A 23,759-nucleotide genomic window follows, 5' to 3' on the forward strand; every position below is an offset into this window, starting at 1 on the left:
GGCTCTAGGCTCTGAGCGGTCAGCATAGAGCCTGACACAGGGCTCGAACTCCAGAACGGCGAGATGATGACCTAGGCTGAAGTTGGATGCTTAACCAACTGAGCCACCCAGGTGCCCCTGGAGATATATCTATATATCTATATCTATATCTATATCTATCTATCTATATCTATCTATATATATCACATGATATATATATCTGATATATATAACATATATATCATATATATATATTAACCATAGCCACTAAATTTCATTTCTTAGATGATATCCAATTCCTCCTACAAGGATGTAGTCCTGTTTACACCTTCCATGTTTCAACCTGCCATAGCCTGGCTCAGCCTGCATCAAGTGCAGCACCCGTGAAAACTGTTCCATCATCAAGTTTAGGAAGCACTGTCTTGGAGAATCACAAACACATTTAGCTCATCAAAGACTCTGAGAAGTCCTGCATAAAAAAGTACAATTATCCATGTCCTAAGTTTGTTTGGCTGTGAAGCACTTTTTTTCAAAACATCTACCAACATCCTGAGAAGAGAGTTTGGGAAATATTGACCCAGAGATACCAAAAGGCATAAAATTAAGCTTCAAGCCTTCGCTTTTTATAATCTTAGACTAAAAATTGATGGGCCAATCTGTTTTTAAAAATTCTGTTTAGCACTCTTTCCTCCTTTTACAAGGAAACTGAACTTTTTCTGTTTGAATTTTTCAAAGTTATATTTGGGGCAGAGTAAACAAATACAAATTCTTTCTCTTTTTTTGGAGCACTATCATAAAACATTATTCTTGAATCAGTCTCCATAGAGACCGTCATTTGAATATGTTATTTTACCTGCTGTTTGTGATTTACCTCTCTCCTTACCTCTACATGGCTCCTCTATATAATCAGCTACTATTGAAAACAGGTAATAAGTTCACGTGGCTGCCCCATATTGCCTGCCTAGGCTGCTGCTTCTGCTAAGGCATAAATAGAGGTCAGACCTTGCCTCTGGCGCAGGTGTTCTCGGCTAGATAAACCGGTGCTCCTCCCCTCTCCCCTCCCTCAGTGCCTGCCAAGCCTGCGAGCTGCAACTACAGGAAGTATGAAATCTTTGCAGCATGAAGAGTTCTCCTGAGCATGGACTGTAGTACATGTGAGGATATTAGCATGTTGGGGCTGGGAATCATCCTCAGGAACCACCAGTAAGTTCTGCCTCTTATTTTAAGGTAAGAATAGGCATTTAAAATGGTTACCTGACATAGTGGATGCTGTTGGTGCTACCCAGATCCCCCAGGGTACGTGTACCCCACTGGGTTTCTTGAGTGTTGGCTGTTTAGCTACCCTAGTCTGCAGAGACTGCCCTGGTCAACAGGTACCCCTCCTTACCTGGGAGATTATTTCCCTCCCCACCTTCCATCCCCCCAAACTCACAGCCTGTAGCTGCTGGCTGGTAAGGGGGTACAAAAGGTCAGCCCCCTTGTTCCAAGATGGAACCAACTGTGGTACAATTTATGTTCCCTTGTGGGATAGGGCTGATGTCCCCACTGAGAGTCTAGCTTAACCTTCTTCCTCTGTTCTGCTTCCCTCACTCCCTTTTTTTCTGAGATGAGATCAACTGCTTCTGTAGGAATCCCTGTCTTGGGCTCTGTTTCTAGGGAATCTGACTTAAGACAGAATACTTGCTGAATAAATTAAATACCCCAATTTTGTTTTAGAGAATAAAAGTTGACAGTATATGTACTTAAGCTTTGGCCACTTGTATTGACATTTAGAAGGCAATTGTACTTACATTTAAGAGGTAATTCATTAGGCCAGTAATCATCTTTATTGGTTTACAATTATGATTAATTGAAGTGGATAAATATAGATTTTTCCGGCACTAGGCATTTTATTAAGTATAGAATAATTGTTTAAAAAAAGCATGGTAGGAGTGTACCATTGAACATGTGTTTTTTAGTTTTGAGAACCTTTATTCTGTCTCAACTTGGAGTTGCAGTAGGGGATATGGATTCAGTTGCACAACATCATTTTCCCTGAAGTTATCATTTTCTCTTGACTGCCTTCCTTTGAGGGATAGGGTCTGTATTATCTTGCTCACTTTTGCGTCGTTCCCTATGGTGTCTAGCACAAAATAGTGGGAATTGTAGATGTTTGGTATTTTTGATGGATTTAGTTGAATGAGTTCCCATAAAAATATTTTTCTTGATAAGTTTAAAAGATGTAAGCTGTTATTTTGTTTTTTTTTTTTTTTTATTGACTTTTGAGGATGAATTTATCCATGAGAATCAAATCTATGCTTTAAAAAATGTTGACTATGTCCAACACAATAATTCAAATATTTGCTTTAAGGAACCTATCGTCATGGGCCATTTTGAACCCTATCGTCATGGGCCACTTTGCCTGATCTGTGATCATTTCTGTGATTTGTTCAGTCATACTCCCCAACCCCAGGATTTCACACAAAACAACCAACCACACATTTTGAGGTGCAGATAGCTTGCTTTATTTTGTTGTTACTATTTCTCAAGGAGGTCCAACAATTGTAACTAATAATCGAATTTATACCTGCATGAAAGGAACTACATCAAATTGACATTCTGGGCAGTTAGTAATCTTGTAGTTGTTTTTAGTTTAACGACAGCTTTATTTTGTTGTTGTTCTTTTTTTTTTTTTTTTTTTTTTTTGCTGTGGCTCATTGCTTAGTTGCCCCAGTTTCTCAGGTTTCAATTTAAATTTAGAGCTACCACACGAAGGCGTTGGCTGCACCCCAGAACCTCCAAGAGTTGACACTGCTCTGGCAAAGGAATACTTGAATAGCTTGGTGAAATGAAGGGATGGCCAGGCGATGTTACTTTTCCAAGCTATCCCCGCATTCTCTATGGTCAGAGACAGTGCAAAATGAGCGAACAAAGTGTTGGCCGTTACACTCTGCTCTGGTAATATCTAAGTCATAATTTTGAGTGTGACATCATCAGAAAATGTAAGACGTTCAAGTGTTGCTTACAGGAGGGTAAATGCAAACATCACCAATGCCTTACATTCCTGATTCAGTAGGTATTGGTGCACATGTCAGGTTACATGCATGGCATCATATTTTAAGTGGATAGGACATCTTCAGTGGGGAATTTCTCAACCCACTGAGGCATACTTAGACATCAACGTTATGTTGAGGCACAAAAATTGATTAAGTGTTGAGCAGGGTATTCGTTTCATAAGAAACTTTCTCCTGCCAACAGTTAGTTTCAAAAGTTACATTGTAAAATGTCATAAAATAAATGGTACAAAACTTTATAACCGTCAATCCGGCTATATACAGTATGTACATGTCACTAGAAAATGTATATTCTTAGGTCAACAATTATGAAAAGATTGAAATGTATAATTTTGAACTTTGACTCATTTAGGTTGATACACAACTACTTTTTCTTTTTTAATATTTACAGATCAGAAAGATTAGTCCATGTGAATCATGTGTGAAAGGTTAAGAATGAGTAGGAGTATGAGAGCACGGGCTCTCTTAAATAGATCGAATGTTTATATTCACAGTGGCAGAGTCAGATCCAAATTCATTCCCTAGACTAAGGGTATAAAGTCCACCATCTTGTTTCTGTACATCCATGATGATTAGAGTCGTCAGGTCATCTGTGTTTTCAATGTGGAATCTCCCGTGTTGTTCTTGATGTTGAATTTTTCTTCCACCACGGGACCATGTTATTTCCGGGATAGGCTCACCCGTAAAAGCACAGGCTACTGTTAAAACTTTGCCCTCATCAATGCTGATGTCAGAGGGAAGAGCTTCAATTTTAGGTGGAATTCCTTTATGGAACAACAACAAAAATGTTTTAGGAACTGAAAACACAATGATTTACTTTCTACTAAATTGTATGAACTAAAGGCTATACCGTGCTACTAGGCTTATCTACCTCTACCAGTAATTTCATTGCTCACCTCTTATGCCTGCTTTAAGCATTCTACTAGTTGAGCTTTCCAGTTGTGTCATACTAGATTTTCCCATAAAACTGCTGGAACTCATTTCTACAAAGGACTCTTGCATGGAGGACATGCTTTGGGCAGACATGCTTGCAAATTTCATTTCAGTCATGCTGCTAGCACTGCTGCTGCTGAAAGTGCTGAAGGAGGCCTCCTGCTTAGAGGCAGACATTTGGACTGACTGAGACGAGAAGCTTCCTTGCAAGCTCGTGTCACCACTTGTCCTCAATACTACCTCTCTGGGAGGTTCTTCAACTAGAGCTGTGGAGCATAGCAGATACACAGTGAACATTGATGACATCCGGTTAATTGGTGACATCTGACATTGACTTGCAGAAATGGAAAACTTACACACACACACACACACACACACACACACAGTAACGTAACCCAAACAATTTGCTGTGGAAGCATAAGCAAATACATACATTTGTCAAGAGCTAGCTCAATGTCTCCAAGAAACGTATCTTTTATATTTCTATCATTGTATTACATGCAGGTGCTAGAATAACTGGGAGAAAAATGATTAGTCATATAGAAAATAATATAGATTTTGTGCATTCTGGAAACAAATGTAACAGGGCACTTGGTAGCTTGGCTTTGAAAGTTAATTTATCCACATATCTGTTTAGCTGTCAAGAAACTTTGTAAGGATGAGGGGAGACCTGTGCCTCTTACGGAATTTAATAAGGCTCATCGGAGTTGGTTGTGCTCGGAAGACAAAGGCAAAAAAACAAAAAATATATAAAGGCCTTAAGCAAGTAAAAAAAAAAAAAAAGGGAAAGATCTACTTACGAAGGACTGTTAAGGAAGCAGTAGCTGAACACTGGCCATGGAAATTTTTGGCCTTAACTGTGTACTTTCCACTGTCGCTTACTGATGCATTTCGGATTTCAAGAGAATATACATTTCTGGAGCGACTTACACTGATATTTGAAGAAACAGAAATCTAAAATGTAAGGGGGAAAAAAAGAAATGTTTCTTTGAGCTCTTCAGGAATAGATGTGCCATTTTAAATTTTCTTCAATGACATATTCATAATTAAACTTACTGGCAAGTTGTTTTTAAACCATTCGATCTCAGGGGATGGCTCACCACTGATTTCACAAGAAAAGAGAACATTTTGTCCTTCATTAATATTTTGAGATCTGGGCTGTGAGATGAAGGCTGGAGCATCTGAGAGTTCTTTGCTCAGGGTCAAGTCATACTGACACTTGATGATCCCTTGGCTGGTTTTGCCAATGCAGGTGAGGATCCCTTCATCTTTGTGACCAGCCCGCTTGATGGTTAGGGTCTGATCACTGCCTGAGACACCGTATCTGTACTCTTCAGAGTTAGTGAGCTCTACTCCATTCAGTACCCATTTCACATCAGTGGCACCAGCAATGTTGGCTTTTAAGGTCACTTTCTGACCATCAGTTATGCTCATCTGAGTAGACAATGCTTTAATCTCGGCATGTGTTCTGATTTCTTCCGATGCCTGTGATGTTTTAGTGATTTCCTCATGGACAATGGATTTTTCCAGAGAGGTTGCTTCTGACTTCTTGACTTTTTCAGAAATCTGAACTTTTGAAGCTTCCTCCTTGATGGCTAACTTTTCCTGAGATTTCACTTCAGACATTTTCATTTCTTCAGAAATGAGGGCTTTTTGGGAAATTTCCTCTTGGACAACCGCCTTCTTTTGTGATAAAACTTCAGAGGTCTTTTGTGTAGATACTTTCTGTGCCTCAGTGTCTTTTACAGCTAAAAAAGAAACCTCTGTTAGTTGTTAGGCAAACTTAATTGGAAAGAGGTCCCACCCTTTACTCTTTTGTAGTTCTGCAAGTGAATAAATAATATACACACAAAAAAAGTTGTCATGCATGATTTTTGAGATCAGTGTAATGATTCTTAACTAAATTGAAGATGGTTCTTATGACTTAAGGGAAAAGTCTCAAAAGAATAGTCAAATTATTTAGGATAGGTGTGCATTTAGGAAATTTTGATTAATAAAAAAATTGAATTATGTTTTAGAAGATTGAAGGAAAGCAACCTAATTTTTTTTTTTAATTTTTATTTAGTTTTGAGAGGGAGACAGAGACAGTGTGAGCAGGGGAGGGGCAGAGACAGAGGGAAACACAGAATCTGAAGCAGGCTTCAGGCTCCTAGCAGTCAGCACAGAGCCCCATGTGGGGCTTGAACTCACGAACCATGAAATCATGACCTGAGCCAAAGTTGGATGCTTAACCAACTGAGCCACCCAGGTGCCCTTGAAAGCAACTTAATTTTAACTGGGAAAAGTAATATAGCTCTTTTACAAACTGCACTGCTTTGGAAAATTAGCAAGAGTGAAAGTTTATGGAAGCAGTACCATTTTGTATATTCACCTGACTTTATTCCTAAATATTCTTGGGAGCAGTGGCTGCCTCTTTGGCATCTTAAATAATACCACATATAATTAGGTACCTGATATGTGCTTTTTATGCTACTATTAGGCTTTCTTTAAATACGTGTATTTGCATACAAATGGTATTCTGGAATTTGGAAAACAGTTTTACTGGGTACCTCAGTCAGTTAACTGTCCAACTCTTGATTTTGACTCAGGTCATGATCACAGTAAGTGAGAAGAAGCCCCACATCTGGCTCTTCCCTGACACAGTACGGTCTGCTTGGGATTCTCTCTCTCCCTCTCTGCCCCTCCCCTGCTCATGCTCTCTCTCACTTTCTTGCTCTCAAAATAAATAAATAAACATTAAACATTAAAAAATGAAAGTTTTACTTTAATATTTGTGTGTGTGTGTGTGCGCATGTGTATGTAAGGGAGAATGTTTAGAAAGTTTCCTTAATATTGTTTTTCTGAAAAATATTGGTACGAACAAAAGCCAACCTACCTTTTATAGTTAATTTACAGCTAGAGGACACAGATCCAGCTGAATTTGTTATGGTGCAAGTATAAAGCCCGCTGTCAGAAGTATCAGTCTTATGAACTTCTAAGAAGAAAACTCCTTTGTCTTCAGAGAGTTTATATTTACTTCCTTGTGTAAGAGCCTGTAGAATGCAAGTTATTTGAGTGTTAAAAAGTGAGTTAAGTTTAAACATTTTTGGGGAGATGGAGATGAGGGAAGAAGTTAGATTTTTAGGAGATACCATCAGGAGATAATTAAGAAATGGTTACCTTTCCATCCTTTGTCCAGATGACTGTCGGCCGTGGTTCTCCAGTAGCTTTAACTGAAAATTTAGCAATGCTGTCTGAAGAAGCAGTTGTATCCTGCAGCCCAGTAACAATTACTGGTTTGGAGGAAATTGGTTCAGGAGCTTTTGCTTCTGTTTTCTTGGTTTCTGTAGACTCAGCAGTTTTCTGAACTGCTTTCTTAGTTTCTGATGTGCTTGACACCTGCTCATGGATACTCTTAAAGGCTTGTCCTGTAAACTGGAAGTTAGTTTTGGAAGTTCCACCTTCACTAGATATCTCGCAAATGTATTCTCCACAATCCGATTCCGTGAGGTTATGGATCTTGAGCTCATAGGTACCATCTGCTGAATAATGAAACTGGAAATGCCCATTTTCCTTCAGTTTCTTGCCATCTTTATACCAGGTGATCTCTTTTGCACATAATGCACTACTTTCGACTGCACAGGTCAGCTTTGCAATATCTTTAGAAACTTCAGCCTTCAGGGACTGAGTTATCTTGGGTGGGACGGAGACTCGGAGCTGCTGAGCTTTCTCTGTTGGTGTGGGTTTTGTCTCTGTGGGTGATACGGATTTTGGGTGAGAAGTAACTGGTTCTGGGGATTTCACTTGTTTTGGAGCCTTACTGGTTTCTGGAGATTTCACTCGAGGCTCTGGGGATTTGACTCTCGGTGGTGATGTCACAGCCTTTTCAGTAGCCCTGGCCTTTTGAACAGTCAGAGTAAACTGTGCTTCTTGCTTCCCTTCACTGTTTTCTACCACCACGCTGTAGTTGCCCTCATCAGAAGCCTGGACTGAAGAGATCTCAAAGGTCGATTTGTACTTTGTGGTGGTCACTTGGTGGCGGGCAGAGGTACTTATCACTTGTCCTCCACGCAGCCAGATCACAGTGGGTACCGGCTCACCATCTGTGTCGCAAGAAAACCTTGCGGACTCGCCTTCATACACGGTTATGGACCTTGGCTTTGTTAGAATTCTTGCGGCCAGAGTTGTCTTGATCTTTCTGTGTGTGGATTTTTCTTCCAGCGACTTTTCTTCTACTGCAGCGCTTTTCATTTCTGCAGAGGCATGGTGTTCATATGCTAAGAGACTTTCCCTTGTCTCTGTCATCTGTGACTTCACTTCCCTGACTGAAGAAGAAGCTTCCATCTCAGATGTTTTCTTAAATGATGAAACCGCATACTCCTCTGTTCTTGTTAGCTCAGGGAAGACAGACCGGGGGACCTCTTCGTCTCTGCGTCGGGAAGCATAGGTGGTGTAATCCCCGCCTGTTACATCCAAGGTCGCGTAGTCTGAAGCCTCACCTTTGTAGTTGGTGCACACAGCACGGTATGTTCCACTGTCCTCGGTGTGACAGTCCAGAATTTCCAGGGTCAGGACCCCGCTCATGTTGGTGTAACGAATCTTATTGCTTTCTTGGAGTTCAACGCCATTATGGTACCATTTAACCTCAGCAGTTGGCTTAGACTGAACGTTTAAGATAAAACGTGTATTTTGGCCATATGGTACCCTGTGGGAGCGCATTCTCAGTGTGATTCGAGGCGCATGGTCCAGCGTAAAAGGCTGCTGACTCAAAACTTCATACATCCTTTCTGATGTCTTCTGAGTCTTTAAAGCAGCTTTCATGGACTCGTACCTGGAAAAGATATCAAATCTTGCGGACCTCTCAAATCTTGAGAGTGATCTCTCACTGGACACAGGGCTGGGGGAACGTGGGCGAGTTCTCTCTGGAGTAGGAGACCTTCTTTCTGTGTCCTCTTCATATTCCTCCTCTGGTTGTCGACGTGGCCGGATCAGCTCGGACACTGGCCTCATTAACTCAATGTAGGTTGGAGAAAGGGAACGCCGCCGCCTCAGTAGTCTAGACACAGATGAGGAGGACTCTCTTTGAGCATGTTTTGAGATTTCGTATTCTTCCTCAATTTCTGTTATTTCTGTCACTTCTCTCTGTCGCCTGGATTTCTTTCTAGACTTTTCCTCCTTTGACATGTGTTCAAGCTCACTTTTGTATTCCGACAGTCGCTGGGTGGTCATAACTGGGCGAAGCAACTCTTCATCTTCTTTCTCGGCCATGATCCTTTGCCGTTGTTTCGGCTGTCTGTAGGAGGCCCGGGCGTGCCGTTCCCGCAGTTCTGCATAACTTGTGCTAGTCTCCTCCTTCATGGGGATGTGATAGGTTGAATATCTGAAGTCTTTTTTTGTTTCCTCCACCTTGACATGAGCTTGTGGTGAAGAGTAACGCAGGCTAGAAAGCTCAAAACGTGGAGGGCTTCGGCTTGGTGGTGAGGCTGAGAAGCCTAATTCAAGCTCTTCTTCAAGACGCAGCCTCTCTTCCTCTGTCCTTTTCATGGCCAAGTAGTCATCAATGGGCAGGAGAAGTTCTTCATCCGACATGTCTCCAAGAGAACGTCTTCTAGGTCTGTAATAAAAGTCATAATCAGGAGAAGGTGTGCGGCGGCGGGCTGGTCTCACCATTTCAAGATCATCTTGGGACAGTTTGGGAATACGCCATCTAGGTCTGTATTGATCTGTAATGCGTGGAAGAGGCATCACATAGAACTGTTCCCATCTGGAAAGGCGGATGCGCTTGGGTCTTTTCTGTACAACTCTGTCAATTTTCCCAGGCATTTCATATTGATCACGTATCTTTTTGTACCATTTCATGTCAGACATAGGCACAAATTGCTTAATGCGTTGGTCTTCTTCTATTAGAGTCTGTTTGTATTTGCGTGGCTCTGGTACTTCATAAGGCATACGGAGTTTTCGCTCTTCCTTCTTTTCTTCCGTTTCAAGTCGGAATTCCCCTTTTACGGTCTTGGTGCTTACAGCTGGTTTGTAAAGGATGGCAGCTTCTCTCAGAGCCTCTTGGGCCACCTGGGTCAGTGGCACCGTTTCAGTGCCAGAAAGAATTTCAGCCATTCTTAGTGTCTTGTCAATTTGCTTTTGTACATGTCGTTCACGCTCCTCCTTACTCTTGAATTCTTGTTTGACATACCTTAGGCGTTCCACTTGTAGGTGAGCCTGGCAGCTGGTAGATCCAGCTGTGTTTGTGGCTGTGACCCTATAATAACCTGTGTCTTCAGGCAAAGTGTCCCTGATGTGCAAAGCATAATAATCCAAGCCTTCATGGACAATTTCAATGTTAGGCCCAAGGGACAGTGGCTGACCATCTTTCTCCCATTTTAATGTTGGTGGGGGGATGCCAGACACTCTGATCTCAAAGCAGACACTTTGGCCTTCTTGGCATTCTGCGTTTGCCAGCAGCCGTTTGAACATGGGTCTTAAGGTTGTATCTGTTGGCGGTGGGTGTGGGGTTACAGTCAGCTTTGCCTTACAGCTGTCCTCACCATATTTGTTCCTTGCCACAACAGTATATTCAGCATCATCATCCATAGTTACACTGCTGATTGTTAACTGGTAAAGACCCTTGTCAGACTCAAAGGTGTACTTTGCATCATCATCACCTGGTTTGATTTTCTGACCAGACTTATACCATGTTACACGAGGCTCGGGGTGGACAGTTATAGTTACTCCAAACCGGACATTTTCACCCACATAAGCTGTCTTGTTATAGAGAGGCAAGGTAAATTCTGGTGGCCTTTCCAGAAGTCTCATTGTGTCAGTTCTGCGCTTAATTTTCTTCATGGTTCTACGACAGTAATAGTCATAAGTTTCTCTCACACCTTTAACAAATAGCTCTGCATAAGAACTGTCTTCACCGTAGTCATTGACTACTTTGCATCTGTAGGTACCATCGTCAAATCTGGTAATGTCTTTGATGTACATGGTGGCTACTCCATCTGCATAGGTGATTTCATATTTCTCACTGTTCTCCAGCTGTCTGACTCCAAAGTACCAAGTCACTTGGGTAGACTGATCATAATTTTCAATTTTGCATACGTATTTGGCATATCCTCCTTCTTCGCCAACTGCATGCATTATCTGTCCAGAAACAGGGCCAATTTCAATGGATGCTACTTTAACTTTAGCGACACTGACTCCCCTCTGAGATCGAATTGCACCGCCGCAAGAGATTCGGGCTGCTGACACAACCATGTTGAGGTCTTTCTTGATCAGAGTGTGGTAGTAACGCCGGTGTTTTAATGTTCTGATAACTTTAGTACTGACTCTTTCTATCTTCTGCTTCAGCCATGGATGCTGGAGTGCCTCAGATGCTGTCATGCGAGATTTTCTCTCTTTCACTAACAGCCGGTCAACAAAATCCATGGCTTCGAGGCTAATCTCTTTGAATGCTTCTTCATCAAAAGTATATTCGGCATTCATGATGTTCTCAATTATCTGTTGGTTAGTTTCTGCCAGGAATGGATTAATACCACTTAACAGCACATACACCAGCGTGCCAAGTGACCACATGTCTGTGGCAGTGCTGACAACATCATGCTGGTGGACTTCAGGTGCATAGTATTCTGGGGCAGTGAACAGAAGCCTGAAGTTGTCCCCTGGCTTCAGCTGACGGGCTTGACCAAATTCTATGATTTTAATGACGGAGCTCCTTCTTGTTTGGTAAATGATATTTTCTGGTCTAATGTCAAAGTGTCCAATATTATGACTATGTAAGAACTCAAGTGCTTCACAGACCTGGCGAACATAACTTACAATCTCTCTTTCGTTAAGTTCAAAAGCACTTGTGTTAATGCGTTCAAATATGTCAAGTCCTGATATGAACTCAAAGATCATAACTAATTCTTCCATGCTCTCAAATGATTCGTGGAGGTATAAGATGTTTCTGTGTCTAGCAATGTTTAGAATGGAAATTTCCTTCTTTACCAAAACCTGGTCAGTCCCTTTGACTTTAACAAATTTGGCCATGTAAGTCTTCTTTGAGGATGTTTCAACACAACGGTGGACAATTCCAAATTGACCACGCCCAAGATCTTCAGCAATCATATATTTCTCATAGAGTTCCTTAGTTGAAGAGTGAGATGCTTTAGTCATGGAAACTTCCCTGGTTTCGTCTACCTCTTCATCATAGTTCATAGCTCTGGTCTTGTCTTCTTTGGTTATGGTTGGCTCTGAAGGCTCAGAAGGCTTACTCAGGCCAAATTTGTTTTCAGCTATCACACGGAACTGGTAGCTTGTTTTTCCAAATAAGTTGACCACGGTGTAACGTGTTTCTCGGGCCTGTCCTACACGGATCCATCTTTCTGCAGTAGTAGCACATTTTTCAACAATGTAGTTGGTGATTTTGCTGCCACCATCAGAAGCTGGCTCAGTCCATGTTAAGTTGACAGAATCTCGTGAGACATCACTAACTTTGACTCCTCTGGGTGGGTCAGGAACATCTGCCACATCCAGTTCAACAGTCTTCTGATCAATTCCAAATCTGTTTTTAGCACAGACCACATAGAAACCAGCATCTTTTCTCTCTACTCCATTGGGGAAAACAAGTGATGTGAAAGATCTTGTGACAATAACTTGGTAGTGTCCATTATTGTCGATCAGATCTTGTCCTTTCTGCCAGGTGATCACAGGATCTGGTTTGCCACTGAAAGGGATCTTGATGCTGACCACCTCACCTCGGAGAGCGTGAACCGCTCCCATGCCTTCAAGTGTTTTAGGCAAGTGTATCTTAGCTGGAACTGTATCAGAATAAAAGAAGAAAGAATATAATTTAGCAATACCCAACACTATTTAAGTGCAACAACCACCCCCCACAAACCCTAATTAATATGTCATCTAGCACCAAACTGATGTTTATAGATTTGTAGTATTTACCTTCCACTTCCAAGGAAGCCGTGCCAGACACAGATCCCCCTTGGTTGGTAGCTCTGACTTGATAAACTGTGGCATCATCATCTGTGACACTTGCAATGATGAGCTGGTGGTAACCACCCTTAAACTCTTGAATCCTGTACTTTAATCCATCTGCAATGATTTCTTTGCCTTGTCTGTACCATTTCACAATAGGTTTTGGGTGACCAGTCACTTTGCAGACCAGGGTAGCATTGCTCTGATATCTGACATTTAGATTTCTCAGTTCCTCTTTAAAGTGTGGTGCCTGAATTGGGACATCAGATTTAGGAATGGCAGGTTCTGATATTTCACTCCATTCACTTTCCCCACCTAGGTTTTCACATTTCACGCGGAACTCATATTCAAGACCTTCAATAAGGTTTTGCACTGAAAAGACAGTTTCTCGAATTTCTTCTGTTGTCACAGCAATCCATTTATTCTGCTTCTTCTCACGTTTCTCAAGGTAGTAATTTCTAATCTTTGCACCTCCATCACTGGCAGGTGGCTTCCAAGCCACAACACAAGAATCTTTTGTGAGAGCAGTAATAGTTGGTTTGCCAGGAGCACTTGGCTTTTCTGTTTCAAAGAAACAAAAAGGATTTTAGTCATGAGGTGAAACAAGCAGCTCTATTAAAAGCTTAGTTTTCAAAAATAACATTTTATGAACTCCAAGGTTCTAAGAATTGCTATTCCAGAAAAACGAAATGGGTTACTTTATACTAAGAAACTTATCAAAACACAAAGTTCCTTTTTAAAGAAGAAGATGGGGTTCGTTTTTGCCCTTAAAGATGTGCAAAAATTCAATTTAAATGGGATAAAAGGTGCTTGTACTTTGCCTGAGTCTTGACTGTTTCCTTTCAAAAGTTATTTCTATTAACAAGAGTTTTACGTAAAGATGGAATTTTGCCATATGAAGATTGTAGAGGTTGTACAAGAGGTTGTACTCACCGAAAGGACTCTTAATGATCACAACTGAGGCAACCTCTAGAGGGTCACTGATGCCAAAAGTGTTCTGAGCCGAAACTCGGAAGTAATAGCCAGCGTTTTCTGTGAGGTTTACAATTCTACAGGTTGTCACTGAGATGGCTGAAGACACCAATTGCCATTCAGCCCCTTCCCTGGCCTCACATTTCTCCACCACATAGTTGGTGATCCAGGAGCCTCCATCATCTGCAGGCGGTTTCCAGCTGATCACTGCAGAGTTCTTCAATAGAGCTTCTATCACAATTGGTCCTGTAGGTTTGTCGGGTTTATCTGTTGGGAGAAAACACAATTGTAGTGTTTTTTTTTTTTTTTTTTTTTGTAGTGTGTCTCCTGAGACCTATTTTTTCTTCAAAAATTAAAAAAAAAAAAAAAAACTAAAACGAAATACCTTGTATTTCTACATCAAGGATGGCATCAACTGTTCCAAAAACATTGCTGAGCTGAACTTTGTATTTCCCAGCATGAGTCTTACGTTGGACATTCTTCATGACAAGATGAGTATAGTGCTCAGTGTTTTCAATAGTAATGTTTTCTGAGTTTTGCAAAAGTTTCTGGCCATAGAACCAAGTGATGGCAGGTACTGGACGACCAATGTACATAACGTGAAGTCGAAGTGTCGAACCCACAGCACCATAATACTTCTCTTTCAGTGGGTAACCAGGATGGAACTGTGGTGTTGCTTGTAGGAGAAGCTTACTACTGGTTTCTACCTCTCCAACCTCATTTGTAGCTATGCAGGTATAAACACCTTCATCTTCTTGTTCCTCTGTCATTACTGTTAAAGTATGTGTGCGTCCGTCTGAAGACATTTTGTACTTCCGGCTTTGTACCAGCTCCTTACCAAACCGGTACCATTTAATATCAGGAAGAGGCCTTCCAACAATCTGGCATGAGAGTTGAGCAGCTTCGCCCAACTTGGTGGTAACATCCTTCATTTCTTTGCGCACTCCTGGAGCCTCTCCAGCTGAAGGATATGAAAGATAATATTAATGTATTAATATTACTACCAAATCTGTAATCCTCTGTCCTTGTATATCAGGAATGAATTTATCCTTTTGACTAACACTTTATTAGATACCATGGTTTATATATGAGTCTAATTCTTAAAAATTTCATAGTGCTTTTCCTGGGGTCCTATGGAAAACAGGGATTCAGTGAGCTCACCATTACATTATTATGTAGAGTGACTTTTCCCTTTACATTGGGAGACATCAACAATGTATAGGAGTGGGATGCCTGGGTGGCTCAGTCAGTTAAGCATCCGACTCTTGATATCAACTCAGGTCATGATCCCAATGTTGTGGGATTGAGCCCCACATTGGGCTCCACGCTGAGCGTGGAGCCGGCTTGGGATTCCCTCTCTCCCTCTCTCTGCCCCTGTCCCACTCTCGTTCTCACTCTCACTCTCACTAAAAAAACAATGTATAGGGGCTTGGAGAAGTATGAATTATGTCTATAAATCTGTAGTATCTTGGCCCTTGTTTAGGTTCTGCACCTAATATCTACTGAAGTTATGTGCTTGGAATGACTTCCTGTAGAATGTATTGGCTATTCCATGTGTGTGTATATGCCAAAGTGAGTGATTCTGCCCAAACACTTGGCCTCCAATAAAGTTTTCTAGATATCTACTTAATATAGGGAAAGAATTAGCCTTAACATGTTACTTAGTTTGTAGGTCATGAGCAGAGAACTAATGCCAACTTACATGTTAGTTTAGTCTTTACAGACATAGCAGTTCTTCGAGGTCTGCTAAGCCCAGTCTCATTCTCAGCAAAAACTCTGAATTCATATTCAGTAGATTCTAGCAGACCCCCTATTGTGAATTGCCTGTCCTTGATGCGGTCCTTATTGCTCTTCTTCCAGGCACTGTCTCCAGACTGCCTATATTCAACCCAGTATCCAAGGATTTCTTTGCCACCATCACATTCAGGTTTCTCCCACTGTAGAGTGACGCTGTCTTTGGATATTGAAAGAATCTCAAGTTCTCCAGGTTGGCTTGGCTTATCTGAAATATTTTAAAACAATTGAAAAGGGAATCAGCTTTACTGCTGAAATAAAAGAGAAAGACCAAGATGGCTTGCCTCTATGATTTGAAACCCTTTAGAAACTCTCTCCTTACCAAATGGATCTTTGCAAACAACTGGTTCAGAAGCAGGGCTGGTCTCACTTAGGCCAACATCATTCTGTGCAATGATGCGGAACTGATATTCAGCATCAGGAACAAGCCCAGTGACAGTGTACATTGTGGTCGTTATCTGAGTCTTGTTGTGTCTGACCCACTTGTCAGTTGATGTCTCCTTGCGTTCAATGTAGTAGCCTGTGACTCGAGAACCACCATCGTCTTTGGGCCGGGACCAGGACAGGCTGACAGAACTCTTGGTCACATCAAGTACTTCTGGAGGATTGCTTGGAGGCTCTGGAGGATCTGGATATAAAGTAGGAAACGTGTTAAGAGTACAACCCCATATCTTGTAAGCTGATGGCTTACAAAACAAAGAGTACTGAAAGAATTTTTACAGTGTTGTGGTTGGAAGAGTACTTACTCAGTGGTGTTTTTGGTATGACTGGTTCCTCAGACTTCAAAGGTTTGCTTATGCCAAACTGGTTTTCAGCTGAAACACGGAAATGGTATTCCACATTCTCTTTGAGGCCTTTTACAACCAGAGATGTACCTCGGACTCTGGAATCAATGGTATACCAGGCGGCTTTAGACACTTCTCGTCTCTCAAGAATATAGCCTAAGATGTCGGCACCGCCATCATCGGCAGGGGGTCTCCAACTGACCCTTACAGAGCGAGCTTGTATGTCGTCATATTCAAGTGGCCCTTCAGGAGTGTTGGGATTTCCTATCACCCTGACTTTGATGTAAACAGCCTTCTTGCCACACTTGTTTTCCAGAACCAGGTCATAAGTGCCAGAATCATCCCTGTCTGCTTCTTTGATTACAAGCTCAGTGTGTGTTTCAGAGGTTGCAATCATGGCACGTTTACTAATATCTTGGCCTTCTTTGGTCCATTTACATATTGGGAATGGTTTTCCTTTGATTGGTATGGTAAGTCTGATGACTCCACCTTGTCTTACAAAGATACCTTCTTGGTATCTTTCATCAAGTTCATAATCAGGATATTCTGGGAAAAAAGATCCAGTTACAATTAGCATTTTTGTGGGGTGGATGGTAAGAAACAAATCTTAAGACAATCATAGCAGAAAGTAAATGATCGTATGTCTTACCGAGCATTTCAGTGACTTTGACTGTTCCTGGTACCTCAGCAGGCTCCCCAGGTCCACCAGCGTTACAGGCTAGGACCCGGAATCTGTATTCAGCGCCCTGAGGTAGGTGTGTTAGAGTATACTCCCGAATCTTGGTTGGAGTGGTGTTACATTTGGTCCATTCGTGTTGATCTACTTTTTGCATTTCAATCAAATAGCCTGTGACTTTAGATCCTCCTTCATCTTCTGGAACACTCCAGGCCAGGGAGACTGATGTCCTTGTTGTATCAGTAACTCTTGGGTTTTGCGGCTTTCCTGGAGGAGCTGGGAATAAGACAACAACATATTGTTAAAGTTGCTGCAAAGCTGAAAATCAACTGTGCCACCTAACATTCAGTTGTGTAAACATGAACTGTTGGCATTAGAATACACTGTTGTTAAAATTTTATTCATTATTATCAGTTAAAAATACTCAAAACTCTTTTTCCTTTGTCTTAAATGTGCTTTATTTATGATTACTGCCATCTTACGTTCATTATCAGCTTTTAAAGTGCTTTCAGAGATATTGTTCTAAAAATTTAACACTGATATAGGGCATATATTTTAAGTCCCTTTTTTTTTAAAGAGTAGGGAATAGACTCAAGAGGAGAATAAAAAATTACTTGCCAAAAGTTGCTAGGGGCTGGAGCAGGGAGGGGATTGGTGACAAATGAACTTTTTGGGCTGATGAAAGTATTCTGTATTTTTATTGTGGTGGTGGTTATATAACAGGACCTTTTAAAAACTTAGAATTACATATTTCAGAAGGGTAAATTTTACTACATTAAATTATACCTCGATACGTTGACTTAATACAAAATGTATTTACCAATTGGATCCATGGCAACGATGGGTTTGGAAGGACGACTTGGTTTTCCGGTCCCTCTCACATTAATGGCTGTGACACGGTGTTCATATTCTAAGCCTTCAATAAGGCCAGTGGAACGGTACCGTGTCATAGTCACTGGTACTTTATTTACACGGACCCATCGATCTGCTCTCACTTCTTTGCGCTCTATAATATATCCAGTCACTTGGGAGCCACCATCATTTTCTGGTGGATACCAAGTCAGTGTCATGCCCTCACGGGAGACATCAAATATCTGTAATGTTTCTGGAGGTCCAGGAATACCTGCAGCAAGACAGAGGTAAACACATTATGGCAATGGGAATAAATTAAAATAAAGACGCCTACATTTCTGTGTGTCTTAGCTTTTTAAGTAGTTTATAAGGCTTGTGACCCTTTTTCTAATGTTTTCATTTTTGTACTTGAGGTTCCTCACTTTCTTCTATTTTATAAACATTTATTAAGCACACATTCTGTATTTTTTTCTGTGACCTAGCTAGTCCCTCTTGCCTCCCTCCCTCCTTCCTTTTTGCCTTCCTCTTCTCTTTCATTAAAACAAAACAAAACAAAAAAACCAAAAAAAAAAAAAAAAAAAAAAAACTAACCATGTTGAAAACTTCCAAGAAAATTCAGAAACCTTAGAAAGACCCTGGGGTTAATTCTGTGATCTATTTTTGCTTAGGGCATAGTAAAAACAAATTCCTTTCTGTTAACATTCAGAATAAGGTGGGGAGAATGGGAGACTTAAGGGTCCAAGGACTTACTGATGCTGCTGCGACATTCTATGACCTCAGACTGTAAGTAAGAGCCAATCCCGAAGCGGTTTGTTGCAGCCACACGGAACACATACTCATTTCCTTCAATGAGTCTGGTAAACTTAAATGTCGGTCTAGTCACTGATTCAGACACTGGCAGCCATCCTGGACGATGGGCATCACGTTGTTCTACCACATAACCACTCAGTGGAGCACCACCATCCAATTCAGGTGGTTGCCAGGAAATGGTAATTGAAGTAGCATCAATTTCATCAATCTTAATAGGCCCAGTTGGTGGACCAGGCTTGTCTATGAAAGAGAAAGAAATCCAGGAAGTTAGTTTTCACTTCAAATCAAAGTTGGGTGACTGAACATCAACAACTTGTGTGTCTTTGTCACACATCCTTACCAAGAATGATAACTTTAATGGTCTCTGAAGTAGTTCCAGTTACATTCTTTAATTCAAGTGTATATTCTCCAGTATCTCTGATAGTGGTTTCACGGATGGTTAATTTAGCTACTTTAGTATGAGTTTCAACCGTGACACGCTCTGATTCTCTTAGTTTAGAACCAGCAAAGAACCAGGAAGCAGCAGGAGGTGGGCGACCAGCGATTGGTATCACCAGTTCTACTGGTCTGCCAGCTGGGACATGGATGGTCTTTTGAGGCATTGTAGAAAGATCGATTGTTGGCAATACTGTGAGGAAAGAAAGTAGGCATTTATTCTTAAACATTATTTCTAATGACGAAGTATCATGAATTCAGAATTTTTATTTTACCTACTATTATTGATGTTTTTTGGCAATTTGATACATACCTCTGAGGTCTTGTACAGTTACGGCTGTCACGATCTCTCTTGGTTCTGACACACCTTTCTCATTTTGTGCCCTTACTCTAAATAGGTACTGTTCACCTTCGTTTAAGGAAATAACAGTGTGCTCTAGGACTGTGGGTTTTAAGGTGACAACCTTCATCCATCTCTCAGTGCCAGCTTTGCAGGCCTCAAGAACATATCCAGTGAGTCGGCTACCACCATCGTAGAGTGGTTTTTCCCAGGCAAGAGTAACAGTTGATTTGGTGACATCGACCACTTCTAGCTTTGTAGGCACCAGAGGTACTTCTGAGACCAGAACTGCATCAGATGTTTCACAAGGTTCCCCAATGCCATAAATATTTTCTGGCAGCACTCTGAAATAGTACATGGTTCCTTCTACAAGTCCGGAAATTCGATAAAGTGTCTTGCTGCATTTGGTAGTTACTGTTTTGAATGCTCTCATGGCAGCTTCACGCTTCTCAATAATGTAATTGTTGACAGGAGCTCCACCATCAATTGTGGGAATTTCCCAGGTAATGGTCACAGAATCTCTTGATACTTCCTTAACTCTCACTGAAGGACAGGGACCAGGAGTATCTAAAAAAAAAAAAAAAAAAACAGAATGCAAGATTCATACTTATTTGCTGATTGGTTGATAGTTTTTTGTTTTGTTTTGTTTTTTTTATGGGAAAATGTATTCAACGTAGTTTCTCTCTAGAAAGGTGATCAATCATAGGACAAAGTAATTTTTTTTTTTGTAAGACATCTCCTGGCATAGTCATTTTTAAGACAAATACTTACCGTATACTTTAACAAGGACTGTTGCTGATTTCTTGCCAGATTGATTTTCAGCTTCAATGGTGTATTTTCCAGCATCGTACCGGTTAACTTTGTCCACGATAAGTAAAGAGTAGCTGTCAGTGGTGTCAATAATTGCCCGGTTTACAAGGTCAATGCCCTTCTTGCTCCATGTAATGACAGGAGGTGGTCTTCCAGATACAGACACCATCAGGCGCAACGAGGCCCCAGCTCTGATGGTCACGGTCTTCTTTAAATCATCTGCGAGTTCTAGGTCTGGTATTTCTGGAAAGTAAATGTCAAAATTTAATTAATTCATGAACAGGTATGATGAGAAAATAATTCACCTAAAAGCTTATATTACAAATACCTAGTCTCTCCACAGGCTCAATTTCAGCAGTTGACTCGCTGTATTCACTCATACCCTTCACATTCACAGCAGCAACCCTGAAGGAGTATTTCTGGCCCATTTTAAGGTCTGGCACGGTGAATTCAGTATTTCTTATTGTGGCATTGGTATGCACTCGGTACCACTGATCGGTGTCTTTCTCTTGCATTTCAAGAACATATCCCGTGATGTCAGTGCCACCATCATACATGGGCTTGGTCCATGCCAAACTAATGCTGTACTTGGTGGTATCCACAACTCTTGGAGCAGAAGGTGGTCCAGGGGTATCTATGGAATTTAAAAAGGGGGATTCAGACATGATACAAATAAGGAAGTTTTGGGGTTTGTATTTTTGGTTTTTGAGACTCACAAGTGCATTATTCTCCCCCCGCCCCACCAGTATTTCAAAAGGTCTTTTAATGTTGTAATTAAGGTTTAAGAAAAAAACCCTATAATTTATTAAATTCAGTATTTTCAAAGGCCTTTATTTAGTAAAGGATTAAAAATTTAAAAAGTGGGATTCATTGAAGGTGTATCCTTATGGGCCATAAGAAACACAAGTTAACTTATAATCTTTGCATCTTAACCCACAAGTATGTGGTTAACTGATCTTTCTTCTGATTCTTCTATCCCCAGAAGTGTAAGGCATTATTGTTCTTTGTTAGCACTCACCAAGATAATCTGTGTAATTTAGCTCTTCTGCTAATATAGGGCAGCACTGTATGCTATATCATTATCCTCATCATTATTGAATTAAAAAAATTACACTTTCTTAGAAAGCTAGATGGTTTTCTTGCTACTTTGGCTAGCTATTCTGGGTTCTTCTAGTTCAGCTCATTGCTTAACATACCTGTTCTCAGGGACTTTTCCTTAGTTGCTCAGCTTTCATAGTGTTAATATCACTTGTTACCTCTATGTTTCTAGTGAGTACAGGAATTGGTTTCTTCTACTTCCCCTATTCAGCCACAGTGGTTTACTCTTTAGTCATTGAGCTCAAACTCTGTTCAAGGATTTGTCACTCATTTTTGAAGGTCTTGTGACAATAATTTTGTTAGGTACTTATTAAAATACTAAACTTTATGCTCTTCTTAAGAGAGACTTTTTTTTCTTTTTAGTAGTTATCACTATACCACATTTTTTCCATTCTTAGGAATATTTATAAAATATATCTCTTTTGTATTAGTAGTAAAATAATTTATTTTTTACATAGACTAGAAAATATTGCAATAATTTTCAACAATGTAACTGCTAACTTATCAATGGAAGTAGTAGTTAAAATGTTCTGATTGGCTATACTTAAGATCTCTCTAAAAAGCATATGCTTTTCTAGATCATTCATAAATTCAAGAAGGTCTTGGAAATGGTATGTTAGAAAATTATTTGTAACATGGTTTTGATGGGCATTAGGTTAATGTGCGATTCTTAGAACTCACATGATGGTTCTCTGCATGAAATAAAGTTGGAAGCTTCACTGGGTTCACTGTTACCAGCGGCATTCACTGCGGTCACCCGGAACTGGTAATCACAACCTTCCATGAGGCCAGTAACCTTCAGCCTGGTATCATATATCACATAGTCTTTGTTGACACGTGTCCAGCGCAAGCTCTTTTTCTCACGTTTGTCTACTAGGTAGTTGCTGATCTCATTGCCACCATCAGATTCAGGTTTCGTCCACTGAATGATGATATGCTCTTTGCCAGCCCCAACTTCTTCAGGTATGCCAGGTTGTGATGGAATAGCTGTTTATATTTTTATGAAAATAAGGATGGTCAGAATTATACAAAATCACTGTTGATATGATTGTCCTCCTCTCCCCCGATCCCATTATATTTAACTACCAACTTGTTTAAAAGTGTTAATACTCACTGAATGAGTTTCTGGCTACAATTGGCCCTGATTCAACAGGCACACCAGGGCCGTATTTGTTTACTGCCCGCACTCGGAATATGTATTCATTGTTCTTGATGAGTCTGGTAACCACATGGGATAGTGTTGGGCATTCGGCTTCAACAATCACCCAGTTGAGCCTGCTGGTCTCACGTCTTTCCACGATGTAGTGAGTTATTTCTGCTCCTCCATCTTCCTGAGGAAGGTTCCAGGCTAAAGTGCACTTTTCCTCTGTTACTCTGCTGACAGTTAGATTTCCACATGGGCCAGGGGAATCTGAAACAAGTGTAATGGCAAGCAACGATTAAGATCTTTTTTTCTACCCACACTTAAAAATGCTATAAAAAATAAAAGAACATTTGACATGCTTACCAAGGACTTTGACCATGACAGACACGGCCTTGGTCCCACTGGCATTCTTCACTGTTAAAGTGTATTTTCCACTGTCACTTCTGTCACAGAACTTGATCACAGCAGTTGCTCGTTTGCCTGTATACTGCAGAGAGACTTTCTCACAGAGATCTAGTTCCTTGTCTCCTTTGGTCCAGATAATTTTGGGTTCAGGTTTGCCACCAACTGCAGCATCAAGGACAAGATCTGAGCCTGCTCTTATGGTAACCAGATCACCCTGTAATCTGGCATCCAGTTCAGCTTTGGGTGGAGCTGTCATGGGCAAAAATAGATGTGAATAAATATAGGACAGTTTATTTTCACATAAATTGTGATAATTTAAAAGGAGAACATGAACATTGAAAAAAAATTTTTTTTTTTTTTTTTTTTTTTTTTTTTACCATATTCATCTCGGCAAGTGACAGGGCCTGTAGATTCTGATCCTTTGCTAATTACTCCTGCTGCATTCTTAGCCAACACACGGAATTCATAAGTATCTCCTTCACTGAGAGCAGTCACAGTGAAGAAATTGTCAGATACGATGGTATAGTTGCACTTTAGCCAGCGACCATCTCCAACCTCACTGACTGGCTTACGCTCAATGATGTAGCCCACAACCTTGCTGCCTCCATCATATACTGGGGCAGACCAAATCAGTGACACTGTTGATCTTGTAACATCTGTCACCTCTGGTCTTCCTGGTGCATCTGGAAGGGATGCAAAAATGAAGTTAAAAAATACAATTCTGAATTTT

The 23,759-nt window shown here is 40.8% G+C and overlaps 1 protein-coding gene across 3 annotated transcripts in view; it reads right to left on the bottom strand.

Moving 5' to 3' along the window:
* Nucleotides 1–2,459: 2,459 nt before the first annotated feature.
* Nucleotides 2,460–23,759, bottom strand: part of TTN (titin) — a 276,655-nt gene continuing 255,355 nt past the window's right edge. For all 3 annotated transcript variants that reach the window (XM_045480371.1, XM_045480370.1, XM_045480369.1), the window contains 23 exons: nucleotides 23,407–23,712; nucleotides 22,988–23,278; nucleotides 22,595–22,891; nucleotides 22,162–22,467; nucleotides 20,711–21,016; nucleotides 20,344–20,625; nucleotides 19,546–20,139; nucleotides 19,138–19,425; nucleotides 18,738–19,037; nucleotides 17,956–18,258; nucleotides 17,109–17,411; nucleotides 16,421–17,005; nucleotides 15,997–16,302; nucleotides 15,583–15,882; nucleotides 14,266–14,841; nucleotides 13,842–14,147; nucleotides 12,876–13,469; nucleotides 7,125–12,739; nucleotides 6,841–6,997; nucleotides 5,022–5,713; nucleotides 4,766–4,919; nucleotides 3,929–4,231; nucleotides 2,460–3,796 (listed from right to left, as the gene is read on the bottom strand). In XM_045480371.1, coding sequence (XP_045336327.1) covers nucleotides 3,498–3,796; nucleotides 3,929–4,231; nucleotides 4,766–4,919; nucleotides 5,022–5,713; nucleotides 6,841–6,997; nucleotides 7,125–12,739; nucleotides 12,876–13,469; nucleotides 13,842–14,147; nucleotides 14,266–14,841; nucleotides 15,583–15,882; nucleotides 15,997–16,302; nucleotides 16,421–17,005; nucleotides 17,109–17,411; nucleotides 17,956–18,258; nucleotides 18,738–19,037; nucleotides 19,138–19,425; nucleotides 19,546–20,139; nucleotides 20,344–20,625; nucleotides 20,711–21,016; nucleotides 22,162–22,467; nucleotides 22,595–22,891; nucleotides 22,988–23,278; nucleotides 23,407–23,712 — 13,463 coding nt within the window. In that variant the 3' untranslated portion in view covers nucleotides 2,460–3,497. The remainder of the gene's footprint in view (nucleotides 3,797–3,928; nucleotides 4,232–4,765; nucleotides 4,920–5,021; nucleotides 5,714–6,840; nucleotides 6,998–7,124; nucleotides 12,740–12,875; nucleotides 13,470–13,841; nucleotides 14,148–14,265; nucleotides 14,842–15,582; nucleotides 15,883–15,996; nucleotides 16,303–16,420; nucleotides 17,006–17,108; nucleotides 17,412–17,955; nucleotides 18,259–18,737; nucleotides 19,038–19,137; nucleotides 19,426–19,545; nucleotides 20,140–20,343; nucleotides 20,626–20,710; nucleotides 21,017–22,161; nucleotides 22,468–22,594; nucleotides 22,892–22,987; nucleotides 23,279–23,406; nucleotides 23,713–23,759) is intronic.

The sequence above is a fragment of the Leopardus geoffroyi genome, chromosome C1 (genome assembly GCF_018350155.1).
Source record: "Leopardus geoffroyi isolate Oge1 chromosome C1, O.geoffroyi_Oge1_pat1.0, whole genome shotgun sequence".
In the NCBI taxonomy this organism is placed as follows: Eukaryota; Metazoa; Chordata; class Mammalia; order Carnivora; family Felidae; genus Leopardus; species Leopardus geoffroyi.